We start from the raw sequence: 15,462 nt of genomic DNA on the forward strand, positions 1-15,462 counted from the left end.
TAAATACATTTTAATTTAATTTAAACACAAATAATTTTTTAAATTTATTTAATGAGGCCTATTTTACACCAGCAATGCCAGCAGCAATTAATTATATATGCTTAAAATTTACAGGAATTGACAGCGCACAACTCCTGTTGCAGCTTATTCTTTCCTTTTTTAAACCCTTTTTCCATTCACACAAACAAAAGCCTCAACTGGTAACCCATTTTCCCCATTTGTATATACATCCAGCTTTTAATCGCATTAACACTTTGTGGGCCACATCACACGCTCTCACTCTCATTCTTCAACGCTCTTTCATCATCCTGTAAAACCCTAATATCCATATATCATTGTACCAATCATATATATACAATTATTCTCTTATTCAGATATTCGCACGTTATTATCGTGTGAATACTATTATAAATAGACAGGTAGGAAAATAGGGAAAGACAATACAAAATACATGAGGTTCGCATGATAATAACGTCTAAATGTTTGCACTGGAAAATTTCTGTATATATATATGCATGCATGATGTAGTATTTGCTTATATGTTAATTAAAACAAATTAAAGGTATTAGAGTTAATGAGACAGCTAGAGAGTTTTAAATTAGAACTCTCCCCAAATTAATTTGGTGACTTTTATATAAATGGTCATTAATTAAGGGATCTTATTCTGTGATATTATTTGTCCAACAAGTTTTCGATTCGCTGCATGTGATTCTTTTTAGTAAATATATATATATAACAACAAGTTAGAAGTGGACCTTTTTATTTTTTTTCTTTCTTTTGTTTTGCCCTAACGAATAGGTAAGGAACAATTGGCTACTCTCACATGGTAACCATTATGTTGCTAACATGAAAATGTTATTAGATTTAGACCACCGGATTGTAACATGGATGGATGCCCATGTAAGAAAAGGGTAGCGGCACTTATATTAAAATGGAGTATTTGCATTGTTTAGTTTGTTCCATACCATAGAATCACCAAATCATGCAATACAAAAACAAGAAAAAGTACAAAGAAATGTGGGTGAAAGAAACCCATGTGGGATAAAGCATTAGGTTGAAGTTTTGGGGCCGGCAATAAGAGGGGCCGGCAATAAGAGAGGTCGTAAATAATCATCTGGTTATAGTCTTACATGTTATGTTATCAAAATATTAATTGTGTTCAAATGTTGAATCAACTAATATAATCATCAAATTATGCCATGGAAGAAAAAGAATATGTGGGCGAAAGAAACCCACATGGGTAAAGCACTAGGTTGAAGTTTTGAGGCAGACAAAAAGAGAGACTACGAATAATCATGTAGTTAGTCTAATATGTTATGTTATCAATCTATCAATTGAATGTTCAATAACCACGTGTACTTAGTCTAACATGTTATGTTATCAATTTATCAATGGTGTCCGAGCATTCAATCAACTAAAAAAAGTAGAAATTTAAAAATTCAAAAAAGTAGAGGTGGATGGGTAAGTGAGTGAAAGAATGATGAGATAGGAGTTTGGGGAAAGAGAGAGGGAGAGAGAGAAGGGAGGGTAAGGAAGAGAAGAGAAGAGCATTAAGCATTTTAGGTTGAGGGGGAGACAAGAACAGATTGGCACAGCTGTAGAAAGGGGCCCAATACATGAGAGGATGAGGGAAGGGAGGGAGGGGTGGAACGTGCGTGGCGTTTCTCCCGGATTTGAGAAACCCCTAACTGCCTGGCATCTACCCCATGCCCCCCCGATCACTGCACATGCCACTTGCTCCTCTTCTCTTTTCTTTTTTTCTTTCTCATTTTTATTTTTAACCACTTATATATATCTATATTATTAATTTCCTTTTTTTAAAAAAAAAAATGCCCCCTCTATATCTTTCTTCTCACCTCTGAGCTGGACCCTAACATGCTCTCTCCTATCCTATCTTGGCTTGTTTTTACACTGACCTACTCTCAGACACACAATAGTGTGTTGTGTTTGCTTTATTCTTGGATAAAAAAGAAAAAATGAATGTGACAAAGCTTTAGAATTCACTTGTTTCCCTTTCTACATGATAATAAGGGCAACAAAAAACCAACTCATTATTTTCTGGCACGAATCAATGAATTCGATGTCAATCGAACTCAAGACCTACTAACCTTTAGTTGTACCACAAATCCGGCAACTTGCAACTCAAATTTTTACTCCCATGAGTCCCTGTAACGTCTTTCGTTTCTTTCCGCAAAATAGGCATTTGGAAAGAAAAGGTATATTACTAGAAATAGGAATTACCATAGCATCCCTAGGGAACTTCCCTTATTACTAAAAATGAAAATTACTCTACTATCTCTAGGGACCTTTATATATACAATAAATTGCTCTTTTACAATTATTATGATTTATTTATTTTTTCGCTAGCAAACGAAACAAAACCTAGGGTTCCTACATTGAGAGGTACCCAACAAAATTGATATGTATTTCTGGTTTCCACATCTGCAGCTATGAAGGTGAAAAATATAAAACATTAGGCCACTTCAAAAAACCAATTTGGGCCTACTATACCAACTAGTCTAAATCTAGGCCTACTGTTATAACTCACCTCAACATGGGCCCCACAACCTGAATCGTGGACCATGACCAACTAGCCAGCGAGGCACCATAGGCCATGCGACACCAAAAAGGTCAAAAATATTGAGGTGCCTCGGCGCAATCCAGTCCAAGATGAAGTCTACCTCAACTGTAAGTTTCTGAATATTTACGAGTCTTGGCGGTCAATCGACAAGAAAGTCCTACCGTCCCTCAATCTAATGGCCTGTAAATTCAATCATTACATCATTTTCAAAGCAGCAGGCATAACTTTTGACTTAATTTTCCTCACTCAAACAGCTCCATGAACACAGTAACAAATGCTTAGCAGCTCACAACTTTTTGGAATTTGGTCACATCAAATCCATTCAACCGTTAGCCTTGAGTTACAAAAACGAGTAAAAGATTAGAAGAAGCTCAGCACACAGGCATTAGGGTTTACTAATTTGCATATCAAAGTTTTGAACAACTACTGTTTGTCTCACTTAATCAGCTAGCAGATGTTCGATCTCAATTTATGATTTGATACCTTCTGAACAAAATCGAAGGCAAAGAATGTAATACCCGAGCCGTAGGTTGGCATGCTTGTCTTCAACTTTTCCGTTTACAATGAAGCATTCTCATATCTGCAAGCACATGTCATATAGCAGCGATGTTCATGTCCAAAATCCAAATTGATTGAGAGAATACCCCGCTGCTAACATAGTCATTTAGAATCAGTAATAGAGCCAAAATCTCCCTTAGCACACTGCCCCACTGTTAGTCTAAGGACTTCCTCACTTGTTTGGTTCAGTTTGCAACATAAACGTCGTGGTACCTGTGCAAAGGAAAATCAATATATCACTAATCACTAAAACTAGAACAGACATGTCAAGAAATCAATCTCTCTGCATACGGCAAAAACAGCTGAGTGAAGAAACACACCAGATGCCATTTCTTGGTGAGTGGATAGCCCAAAACCTGAATTTTCCGCAGATTGCGCAAAACTCTGAACCGGGGAAAGCAGAGAACTTTTCTCTTGAAATCATCTTTTGCTCGAGGCCGGACATATGAGCCCAATGTAGCATTCTCCTGCTGTGTAACATCTTTCAAGAAGAACAGAATAGGCTTCTTACAGACAGACCTATAAGGGTCTTTGGTATCGAAATCGAATTCATTCCTGTGACTTATCCCATTCCAAGCAGAGTAAGTCTGCTCCGAGCGCTCAAGGTCACGAGGGAGAACAATGCTTGGGAATACTTGAACCACATAACCAACCGAGACTGAGAATGTGAGACGGCGTCTACGATCATAGCAAATAGACCGCTGCAAAAAGCTGGTGGGTTGGAGTCTCATTGCCTGTGTAAAAAGCTCCAAGCTTTGTAGAGAGGTGAAGCCAGGATAGAAAGGGTCAACAGCTTCAACATGGTGAATGGACACAAATGGTGCAATTGGGTGTGAAGATAACAGACCATGAGCATTACCCCTAATATCACACTGCCACAACAAGACAAACCCAGTTCACAATTAAGCAATGCTCTCTAAAACAGAAAGATTTATGAATACATAACAAACCCATTTCCCCAATTAAGCAATGTTCTCTAAAACAGAAAGATTTATGACTACATGGCAAACCAATTTCACCAATTATGGAATGTTCAGTAAAATAGAAATATTTATGGGTAAATTTAAATATATATAATTACCTGGTGGAAACCAGGTTCTCTGGTTAAGGGAACCCCAAGTTCAGTAATGCAGGCATGGAGACGATCGTCACTTCCATAGAGCTTTGGGTATCTCTCGAGACACTCATCTTGCATTTCAGAGAGGGCTTCAGCCAAAGGGTGGCTAATGGCGATTCCCCCACCACCAAAAGCCATGGAGTGACTGAAATAAGTGTTGGCAGAGTGACTCTCAGATGGGCTCCCCACATAAACCATCTCCGACGAGTCGTACTTGCTCAGAACGGCGACGAGGTTATCGACATTGATAATCGTGTCGTCGTCGGCGAGGAGAAACCACCGAACGTTGGGGAGGCCGAGGCGGAAGCACTCGGAGACTATTCGGGAGATTCGGAGCCCCGACGGGTGACCCGTCGGGTTGGTGTACCGAAACCGCGATATGTCCTCGGAAACCATGATCGGCGGCAAGGACAAATCGACGTCATTTTTGGGGAGCTTCTCTTCCAACCAGACGTGGCCGCGCATGTCTTTTGGGCGCCACCAAAGCCGCACGTACTCCCTGCGCTGCTTCCAGAGTTGGGCAGACCCGGCAATGCCGAAAACGATGTCGTTTAGAGTGAGCTCCTGGGAGTGTCTGAGTTGTTGTTGCTGTTGGGAGAGTGAGAGGCTGCGATTGCGGGAGGGAGTGAGGGTTTGAGGGGCAGGGAAGGGCTGAGAGGCGCCGGAGAAGACGAGGGAGAGCCAAGCCGCGGTGGAGATCACGAGCGCCGCGACGGCGATGACGGCGGTGGCCACGTGGCTCTGACGGTGACGGCGGTTTTTGGGCGATCGAGTGGCGCTGCTGTCGAGGTCTTTGGGGTTTGTTGACGGCGTCGTCATCATCGTCCCCAACGTTCATGTCTGTGCACTGGTCGCCACCGAATCGAAGCCCCTCTTAATCTCATTGAATTTGATTAATTAGGGGTTCTAATTTGGGACATTTTGTTCTTTGTGATTTTTATTTTTTGAAATTTTGAAGCCTTTTATTGTTTTTTAATTCTGAAACAGCCAATGTTAACGGAGGCACAAAGTATTGGTAAAGAGAGACGTTGCTGCGTGACAGTGGCTGTTGTGAAAAGGCGCAAAATCGTGGGTGTATCTGTACGTCTGTAGCCTGGCCTGAAAATCACGACACGTGTCCGGTGTGCGGTGACGGGCCATAAGCCCTGTTAGAGCCTAAGAATGCCACGTAACGCGACTGTCGCGCTTCAGATCTGTAGCTTTCCCGCTGCCGCAGGGAATTATATTTTCTTTTTCTTCTATTTTCGGTGGGATTGCCGCGGGGAAATTACGTTATTTGAAATTTGAGTTGAGATTGATTCATTTTTGTATTATTTTTTTGATTTAAATATCAAAATGGTCCCCATATTTTATCACGTTGTCCAATTTTCTTCACTCGACCCTCCCCAAAATTCAACAGACACACACGACAAGTTAAAGTCTCCATAGTTGTGCAACTCCAACCTGCAACTTTTATACATTCAAAGCACATATATTTAAGTCTCCAAAATCATATTCCAACTCCTGCAGCTGGGTACGAAGTTGCTTTCGTTTGTGGTTACGTTATCATAATCGAACCGAAACTTCATAATATAAACAATACATATGCAGTAGATGAAACATAAGCATTGCACAAATATTAATATATACACACAACCTCTAACCATCGCAATACATTCATAATATATCATGTTAAAATGAATTTTTGAATAAATATCTTTAAATATATATTAATGTCGAGATGTAATAGATAGCTACATATGATCATGAATACGACGTCGTATTCGCACCTTCACATAATTTAAACCCTAAATATTAAAGTCATAGTAATTAGGATTTTTTATGTGTGTACGTGGTTGGTCTAATTAGCAAGGAAATGGACGTGGATAACAAAATTAATGCAGTTGATACGCAATTGGTTCTGCACGGGCAATGATTTATCTATATATATAAAGCAAAAGGCAGAGAATGGTGAAACATTCAAAATACCAGAAAATATCTTTGGTTAATGCAAACATTAAGAACTAAACTTATTAATTAAATGAGGATAATATGGTAAATTCACACTTTTTATAAAAAATTAAAATTAAATAAAAAATAATGGATCCTATTTTTATGGAACACTTTTTTAAAAAAATGCCTCTTGCAAGCGCGGAAGCGCATGCAGAGAGGCTAGTAATAAGATAATAGCAGCAGGCCACATACAATAATAATAAATAAATAAATAGACACATTTCTCATTCCTATACTTACAAAAATTCAATGGATGTGTCACAAGAATATCACATAAATAATTGGCTTTGCTTTATTGGTTCGTGCTAATTATTTTTCAAATAAAGTCCCCACCTTTTAAAAAGAAATATGGGGAAATGATTTTGATTCTCAATCAATCAACAAGCTTCACTCACCCTGTGATTCGTGTGTTTGCGTAATTGAGAAGGAAAAACAAGAAAATAAAGCCACGTGATATTATAATTACACGTGGCCTCATATTCAATGTGATTATTAATTAATTAGATGCCCTAACCTTTACTTTTGACCTAATCATAATGTGATATAAAAGTGTGATTTCATTTTATGTTAGTGTGTTTTTTGTGCGGAGAAATTATGATAATGAATTATTATCTTCGTATACATCATAAGTTAAACGTTGATAATACTCTTTCTATAAAAAAAATAACTAAAAAAATAATGATAATACTCTTAATATATAAATTTTTGCTTTAAAATTTACCCTTATGCTTAGGTGTGGGCACGATTCGGGTTAAACCGGTTTTTGTTTCAAATTAGAATTGATCTGGCACTATTCATTTAGTTTGGTTCAGTTCGATTTTAATAAAAAAAAAATTCAAAAACTATCTGGTTCGGGTTGAATCGATTCTGGTCCAGTTCCAATTCCGGTTCAATTTTGAATCGGATTATAAAAAGTAATAATAATAATTTTTTAAATACAATTCTCAACTGAAATATTATTATTTTACTTGAAAATTAACAAATTATTCAATTTCATATAAAAATAAATATTAAAGTTAGAAAAGAGAGATATTTTGAAATTGAACTTGGATAAATATTAGTTTTTTTTTGGGTAAAATTAAAAATATAACATTAAATATAAATATATATTTAAATTATATATATTTTTAATTTGACTGGTTTGGTTCGGCCAGGTCTGATTTTTAAAGACATGAAACCGGATCCAAAATCGGTCTAAACCGGTTCAATTTGGTTTTTAACCGGTTGTTGACTTTTTAGTCAACTCGGTTTTTTTTGAGTTTGGTTCAGTATAGTTCGGCTCGGATTTCCGATTCGCCGATTTGAGTGCCCACCCCTACTTATGCTGAAAAAAGTTTTTTTAGAAGCATTTTTATTAACGTTATTAATAGAGAAAAATAACTTGAAAGTATTCACAGAAAAAATATATCCATAAAACACTTTTACGGGCCTATAAGTATTTTTAAATTTTTTCTATTTTGGTTGTTAGAAAATATTTTTAGTTTTTTTATATTTTTGAGGCCCTTCTCCATTGAGAGTGTGACAATAACATATTAAATTTACAAATACTACACGAATACTACAACTCAAACCCATACTATAAAGAGAATATTTGTTTCAAATCGCTACATTTATAGGACCTTTTGAAAAATGAAGTTGAGATGGATGATATTTTTTTGGGGTAGATAAAACACATTAAATGTTAGCTTTAAATTGAGCAAAAATTCACCGACTGGTGGTGGTGGTGGATATATATGATGCAGAAGTCTTCACAAAACAATACCTTGTTCAAACTGCAAAAGCTTATTTTGACTGGTCTGGACTCTGGACCACAGTATTAAATTCTGATAAGAAAAATAAAAGACCATAGAATTAAACAATCCCTAATAATTATAGTAGAATATAAATATATTTTTTGTTGGTGGGAGCTGGGGAAATGGGGACAGAGACCTGCTCTTTTTCTCTTTTTTCTTTTTCATTTTATGAAACAAATAAAAAAACAGAGACTAAGATCTTGATTTTGATTGGGTGAGAGTTAAATATACTCTCTTTTTCCTTTTATTCATTTTCTTCTGTGGAGAAAGTGGGAAGGAAGCTTGCCATTTGTTTCCTTTATGTCTAGATCGAGATCAAGGCTGTCAGATTGTGCCTCCATCCATGGCCAAATCTAAGGTCAGAGAAAGAGAAAAAGAAGAAGCAGAAGCAGAGGAGGTTGGTGGTGTTATATCAAGCCCAGCCAAAATCCCACACGCTTGCCATTTTGTCTGTGGGTCTAACAGCACCTACTATTTCTTCACCACCTCCATCTCTTTCTTGTTTTTCTCTTTCTTCTCCTTCTCCGAGGCTTCTCGCTCCATCCCAACACCCACTCTCTCTTCCTCTTCTTCTGCTACTACTTATACCACTGCTTCTACTTCAAAAACCCACCACGTTGACTACACCATTATCATAATTCTCAGTGTCTCCTCTGCTGCCTTCCTCGCATTTCTCCTTGTTTCAGCCATGGCTGTGCTCAGGTGCTTCGGCTTCAAACTAAAACGCAAGCAAACCCGCGTCACTTCTAACAGTCTTAGCAGTCTTGAAGGCATCAGCCACGAGCCTCTTGATCAGAAGGATGATATGGCGGGTGAAAGTGGGAATTTTTCTGTGAGGAAGTTGAGTTGGGATGAGATTGAAAGATCCACCAACAATTTTTGTAAGGTGATCGGATCTGGAGGGTACAGCAATGTCTACTTGGCTCGTAAACCATCTGGGTTTTGGGCAATTAAGATTAACAATGGCAGCGAACGCCTCAATCAAGTTTTCAAGCAAGAACTCGATATCCTCCTCCACCTTCAGCATCCCCACATCGTCAAGCTTCTCGGCTACTGCGATAAACAAGGTCAGTATTGTGTACCAAATTAACCCCTTAAAGATTTCAGTGTTAAAAATGCCATCTTGTTTTCTGGGTTCGATTCAATTTGATCAAATAATTAATGTATATATATCTCTGTTTTTGTGTGGAACAGAGGAGGGTGCTCTGGTTTTTGAGTACGTTGCCAATGGAAACCTACAAGACAAGCTTCACGGCGGAGAATCAAGCCCCGTGCTGCCATGGAGGAACCGCATGGCGATCGCCTTCCAAATCGCACAGGCATTAGAGTACCTCCACGAGAAATGCCCTCTTCAGATCGTTCACATGGACATCAAAGCCTCCAACATCTTGCTCGACCAAGATCTCAATTGCAAGCTCTGCGATTTCGGGTCGGCGAAGATGGGGTTTTCCTCGACGGTCCGGCCGCCGTCGTCGTCGATGAAAAGTCACGTGTTGACGATGATGGGCTCGCCCGGGTACACCGACCCGCACTACCTCCGAACCGGGATCGCCTCCAAGAAAAACGATGTCTACAGCTTCGGCGTTTTGGTTCTGGAACTTGTGACGGGCATGGAAGCCTTCTGCTCGGAAAAGGGCCAGTTTTTGACGTCGATGGTGGGGCCCAGGCTGAAGGACGGCGGAGGTAACGTGGCGGAGGCGGCGAGGATGGTGGACCCGCGGCTGGGCGCGGCGGGGTTTGACGTTGAAGAAGCCAAGACTATGCTTTCGGTTTCGGCCATGTGCTTGCGGCAGTCACCGACACTGAGGCCTTCGGCTGCTCAGATATTGCAGACAATTCATGAGAAAATTCCATCTGTTTCGTTTCTACAGTCGCACCAGAAACAAATCATATACTAATTGAGTGATTTGATTGATTGATGGATTGATGGATTGATGGATCGATCCCAACCGTCGATTTGGACGACCTTGGTGAATTGGTTGTATAGAAATGTAGAAATTGGTGTCTGGTTTTATTTTGTTTTAGTGTAAAAGAAAGTTTTAATAATGATTCTGATGTAAATTTGCATTCACCAAATTTGTAAGGGAAAATGAAAGATTATATACACAAGATCATATGTTTATTTTGCTGCTTTTTCTTTTTTGGCTCTTTTTTCTTTGGAGTTAATGTGTTCATATTCTTTGCAAAATTTTGTAATTATTTTCTTATTTATTCAGTAATTAAATTTGAACTCATGGCCCCTCATTCAATGAAGGGTACAATATCTCCAATCATATACGTCTGTTCTATACAATTTTGGGGTGGAATGATTAAAATGAGGAAGATAATGCTAAAATTAACAATGTAATTAGAAATTAAATGAATAATTCCTCAATAATTATTGTAAGTGAGCAAGGAAATAATATTACCTTAGATTTTTATTTCAATCGGATAATATTAGTTTCATTCATTTTTTGTCAATACCAAACTAAACCGAATTGTATAAATTTTTTTTATTATTTTGATTGTAAAGAAAAATCGGACCGCACCTACCGCTAATTGCCACATAAGAAAAGAAACAAAGTGGTGTGGGCTTGTGATATGATTGGGCTTATCTCAAGCGCAAGTACAATTGGCGCCATCCTTTTGCGCGCCCTCTTCTGCAACGTCCCGTCTCAGTTGCCTTATCATTTTCACAAACACATGGAGTGCACCCCCACAAGTATATAACACAATTCAGAAACTAAATTAACGGACTATGTCGTCGTCTACTTTGCATTTGGCTTCAGCGGTAACCAGGGGATGCCTGTATGAGCGCAATCCCAGAATTCCCAGTTTCAAATCTCCTGCGTTTTCCAATTCTCATCCTTGTCGCTGCAATTACAATGCGGGAAATGGCAAATTGGCAATGAACAATGCAAGCTTCAAAACCAAACCCAAAACGCAGCGTCGTCGACTCTTGTGCACTTCTCAGCTAGCAGAGTATGCCCCAACTACTTCTGCAGTCTACGGGTTCCTGCTCCTCAGCGGTGGTCTATTTGCTTGTAAGCTATTCATTTATTTTTATAAAACAAAGATATCTTCTTTTTTATTTACTTTTGCTTAATTTTCAATCAAAGGGGTTTTTGGCTTGCAGATGCGAGATCAGGAAGCAAGGGGTCAATTCTCGGCGGGGTTTCAGGAGCAGCTCTGATGGGCACTGTAAGACTCTTGCTTTCATAGTGACAAGTTAACAACACTGAATTGTGTTTTAGTTCCAAGTTTTCACATGCTGGAGATTTTTATTTTTTATTTTTTTGTGTGGTTAATTTCTTGTTCATAATGGGCCAAAGAGCATCTAATCTTTAGGAACTTTGAGAAACAAATGTTGGGGTGCCTCCATGTTTCAATGCTAGCAACCTTTATTGCAGCACTGATTGGCAGCCTTCATTTATGATGCATTTGGGAACATTGCATTTCCTGTTTCAAACCATAATGGCTATACTGGTATTACACTAGACAAGCCACAGAAGTTACAGATTTCTGTAAAGGAGCAGCCGCCTGAAAAGAGGGCCATATGTTTGCTGTATGAATGGTACAGTTAGTCCTCAGAATAGCAGAAGAGATAACTTTGTTTCCGGTTTTCCGCAGATGAGCTTCCTTACACCAAATGAACTACACCAGGGAAACATACTCTTGCTTTTCATTTCACTTATAAATGTGGAAGAATGCCTATCAAAATAAGCACAATTCATCGTTTTAGTGCCACATTCTGTTTTTGTTCATCTAAATGAGCTTCCTGTTCCTTTCAATTTCCTTACCTTTTTGAGATGGCTGTAATTTTGTGGCATGCTTGTAGGCTTACTATCTGATGCAAACACCAGAGACAAAAGCTATTGGTGATGCCCTTGGGTTCGGATCAGCATTCCTTTTCGCTTCGGTATTTGGTATGCATATGCTATGCTTTTTGTTCAAGATTTTTGCCTGGCCATCTTTGTATTTAGTAACAAGTGTTTGCATAGTGACTTGAATATCTGCTATGATCTTATACATAGAAAGGAACCTCAACTCCCTCTAGACTTCTTCTTTATTTTCCAATTTTCTCTAAATGGTTTCAGGTATACGATTAGCCGCTACCCGGAAACTGGCTCCTGCAGGCCCTCTGTTAGCTCTTTCTCTTAGTGCGTTGGCTGTGTTTATATCAGCATATCTACAAGATAGTCACTAATCCTAATGTTACTTGGAAATGGTGTACCTCGTGTTAATGTGATGAGGACTTGACTTGTAAGCTATCTTTCGAATTCAGTTTTGGTGTTCCAACTCTTTTCTCTGTTTTGGGTTTGAATTCTGACTTGGTGCTAACCTCTTTTTAGTGCGAGGGCTTCTATTATTTTCGGCTCCCACCGCCGTTATACTAACTGCTCCCACCTAATTTTCTACTTACCACAATTTTCTTTTGAAAAGACACCACATTGATTACACACTCCTCAAATAATTTAAACATCACACTTAACCCTAATTTTTCTTTAAGTGCATTATACAATAGTTTAAGCTTAGGATGAAACACAAAGCCAACAAATTACAAGGAACCGACGATAATTGCGAGATTTGAATAACTCAATAATACGATATTAGGAGGATTTAATAACTACAATAATGTGACTAATTGTACGGTTCAACAAAAAAGGCTACATCCCCCCTCCCTCATTTTCTTTTGGTTTCTAACTAAAAATAATAATAATTTGAGATTCGTTTGTCCCATCAAATACATAGTTTTCACAAAATTCCAAATATGAACCGATGCTTACCCATAATACCTTCTTTATGCCTATCCATATCCTTAGTTGACTGATGAGAGATAAAAAGAAACCGATTTTTCATTGTGTACAAGTCAGAAACTTCTGGTGATGCTTGTGAGGAAGTGACCTACTGTTGGTGTTGCTTGGTTCATCATTCTGATTGTGGCTGGCAACAACAAATACCCATAAAGTTCATGTCCACTTCCTTGAAAAGAAGGCAGAAAATAAAAATAATGGACCTTCTTAAGAGTTGAGAATCATTTTGAGTATCTTCTACTCAACAATCACCATCCCAAAGTTTCTTCTGCCACACAAAATAAATTATTAAAACTTTAATGTCACCATGTCTTAGTTGTGACATTAGCTTTCTCACATGCAATCATCATACTTCAAGCTAAAAGGAAGCATCAAGTATGCACTTCACCAGTCCAACCAGTCCAAAGTGATTTTTCATGGGTTTTGTGGGGCATAGAACTATAAATTAGGCTTCCATAGGCTGGCTGCAAGAAAAGTTTCAAATGAATCAGATTGAATGTCTTTTTTTAGTATTAAATTATGCAGCAATGTGAACCCACTATATTGGCCATTAGGAAGGTCTCATTTCACTTTTGGGCTCGTAGATGGGGAAGGTGAGGGTTGGATTTTGTGTGTCTCTTTCGCATTCTGGCACTCCCAAACAAAATCTCTACCTGCAGCTCCTCCTCTAACAATGGTTCTGGGTTAAATTGGGGAACAGAAAAGAAGGGTGGGATTTTGTAACACTTTATTAATATCAAAATTTCCGACTTTCATCATTGAAGAAGGCCCCCCTCTCTCTAAAGGTTACCACCTAACTTTTGTCCGGAAGGGCTACAGATCAATTGGATCATGAGTTTGGAATGGAACATTCACGAATCACAATCAAAACCAAATATTCCTGAAGAGAAGACCAGTGATTGAATTAAAGACATCAAAGTTAAAGAGAGACTGTCCCATCCCATCCTATCCTACCAGTAGTATAGTTAACCAGTTGAAAGTTATGTCCTTATAATCTACCAAACATAAAAATCTGTAATAGTAAAATCCCTGGACAGTATTTGATTAATTCAAATCCGAATCTACTTTAAACCTAATTTATTACCGATCAAAAAAGCTGTTCAAGAAGCTAGTGTCTTGTAAACCTTCGTATTACAAGTGAAAGATTCCCCTTCGATTGAGCTCGAAGGGGTTTCGATTGTAGAAATTATAAATTAAATTTGGTGAACACAACTCAAATGGGTGCAATCAGTCACCAAACAAAAGGGAATGAATATGGAAATTCAAAACCTGGGTGGGGGCACAATTTCCATTATACACATGCAGAGCCACAGATATCGTGAGGATAATATATACCTATCTGATGCTACCAAGTTAGCTAACTCGGTAACCAATAAAGAGACTCAGCTAGGAAGGTGATTAGGAACTTATTAATCAAGCATTCTCTGATTATGCTTGCTATGTATGAGGCATGATCAAATACTTAATTAAATTAGTACCAAATAGCCTGGTACACGAATCTTCCCATGAAAATAGGATTTTGTGTGAGCAAAAAGTGCCATCGACTCCACTCAAAAACCTAGGAGCAGAGATAATCAATAATTAAATCAAGGGTTGGCACTCGAGAAATTTCCATGTACCGGTTTCATTGCTCCTCATTTTCTATCTCTCTTTTCAGGATCCCACGATGTTAATCATATAATTAAGAAGTGACACTTAATACTTATTAATCCAAACAGTAATTATTAATGATTATAATGGTTTTTTTTGGGTGCCCCATATATATCATGCACTTTCATTTATATATATACTTGTGATATGAGCATGTTTTTCTGTAAAAATATATGTATTGTTAATTAAAAACTTGGAGAGTTGAAAATAGTTATGATTATTTAAGAATTATCTGTCTGAAGTGTGACAAGGTTAATTAATTAATTAATATAACATCCCATATACATGGTGAGGAGGAATGTATGATGGATCAGTCACTCATAACCACGTCTCGGGGCCAGATTATTTTTTAAATTAGGAGCCAACTATGCAGGGCTCATGATATATAGCTGTCCTATATAATGATTTCTTTGAAAACAATTCATGCATTATGTAAAATTAATGTGAACTAAATTAAACAAGTTTGACTTAAACACATTATCAAACGTTTTATATATGTAGTTGCCATATAGGAGGATGAGGAGGTTATTTTACTTGCACCTTTCCATTACTATGGCTAGCTAGGAACATGGAAGTTTGACAAACTGTTTGATTGGACCAACCCTAGGCTAGGCTGATCTTCTTTATGACCCACAAAGAAAAAAAAGAGGAAGAAAAACTAGGCATCAGTTGGGTTTTCCTAATCTCTCTCTCTCTCTCTCTCTCTCTCTCTCTCTCTCTCTTTCTATATATATATATGAATGAAGGGTGCATTTTTAATATAAATTCGTTTATGTTGTGAGAGAGAATGGTGAACTCATCGTTCTAATGGTTACAGATGTGTTTATATTTAAGTACGGAATTCGAATGCTACAAAAATTGTGGTATGTAATTTACTGCGAGTCTAATCAATCATCTACATAAGCATGCTTGTATGATTGGAATCACATTCCTCTCATGTTATCGGAACAAATTCAGCTAAAAACAAGTTGCACATTA

General features: G+C 38.0%; 3 protein-coding genes across 4 annotated transcripts; 2 read left to right on the forward strand and 1 right to left on the reverse strand.

Annotated features, from left to right (window-relative positions):
• Window positions 2,397–5,311, reverse strand: LOC18777167. 2 transcript variants are annotated; one of them, XR_002271537.1, is made up of 4 exons: window positions 4,221–5,310; window positions 3,460–4,011; window positions 2,549–3,352; window positions 2,397–2,448 (listed from the first exon to the last, which is right to left on the reverse strand). XR_002271537.1 is itself a non-coding variant. In XM_007209864.2 (3 exons), exons 1-3 carry the CDS (start codon window positions 5,076–5,078, stop codon window positions 3,242–3,244), a joined length of 1,521 nt encoding a protein of 506 aa, XP_007209926.2. In that variant the 5' UTR covers window positions 5,079–5,311; the 3' UTR covers window positions 2,857–3,241. The 2 variants fall into 2 exon arrangements, 1 of the variants encoding a protein (XP_007209926.2); XM_007209864.2 differs by lacking the exon at window positions 2,397–2,448 and having other exon boundaries at window positions 2,857–3,352; window positions 4,221–5,311.
• LOC18776753 (probable receptor-like protein kinase At4g10390) lies at window positions 8,151–10,177 on the forward strand. Its single transcript, XM_007209922.2, has 2 exons — window positions 8,151–9,108; window positions 9,236–10,177. Exons 1-2 carry the CDS (start codon window positions 8,385–8,387, stop codon window positions 9,937–9,939), a joined length of 1,428 nt encoding a protein of 475 aa, XP_007209984.1. The 5' UTR covers window positions 8,151–8,384; the 3' UTR covers window positions 9,940–10,177.
• On the forward strand, window positions 10,624–12,368 carry LOC18776808 (protein FATTY ACID EXPORT 4, chloroplastic). Its single transcript, XM_007209600.2, has 4 exons — window positions 10,624–11,064; window positions 11,157–11,221; window positions 11,859–11,946; window positions 12,118–12,368. The coding sequence occupies exons 1-4, from the start codon at window positions 10,779–10,781 to the stop codon at window positions 12,225–12,227; spliced, it is 549 nt and encodes a 182-aa protein (XP_007209662.1). The 5' UTR covers window positions 10,624–10,778; the 3' UTR covers window positions 12,228–12,368.

Source organism: Prunus persica, chromosome G5 (assembly GCF_000346465.2).
Source record: "Prunus persica cultivar Lovell chromosome G5, Prunus_persica_NCBIv2, whole genome shotgun sequence".
Taxonomy (NCBI): Eukaryota; Viridiplantae; Streptophyta; class Magnoliopsida; order Rosales; family Rosaceae; genus Prunus; species Prunus persica.

Coding starts and splice junctions, on each gene's coding strand:
- LOC18777167 (XM_007209864.2), bottom strand. CDS start 5,078: ATGATGACGACGCCGTCAACAAACCCCAAAGACCTCGACAGCAGCGCC. Junction 4,012..4,220: donor GAGAACCTGGTTTCCACCAG/GTAATTATATAT, acceptor TTGTTGTGGCAG/TGTGATATTAGGGGTAATGC. Junction 3,353..3,459: donor TCACCAAGAAATGGCATCTG/GTGTGTTTCTTC, acceptor TCCTTTGCACAG/GTACCACGACGTTTATGTTG.
- LOC18776753 (XM_007209922.2), top strand. CDS start 8,385: ATGGCCAAATCTAAGGTCAGAGAAAGAGAAAAAGAAGAAGCAGAAGCA. Junction 9,109..9,235: donor CGGCTACTGCGATAAACAAG/GTCAGTATTGTG, acceptor TGTGTGGAACAG/AGGAGGGTGCTCTGGTTTTT.
- LOC18776808 (XM_007209600.2), top strand. CDS start 10,779: ATGTCGTCGTCTACTTTGCATTTGGCTTCAGCGGTAACCAGGGGATGC. Junction 11,222..11,858: donor GAGCAGCTCTGATGGGCACT/GTAAGACTCTTG, acceptor GCATGCTTGTAG/GCTTACTATCTGATGCAAAC. Junction 11,947..12,117: donor CCTTTTCGCTTCGGTATTTG/GTATGCATATGC, acceptor AAATGGTTTCAG/GTATACGATTAGCCGCTACC.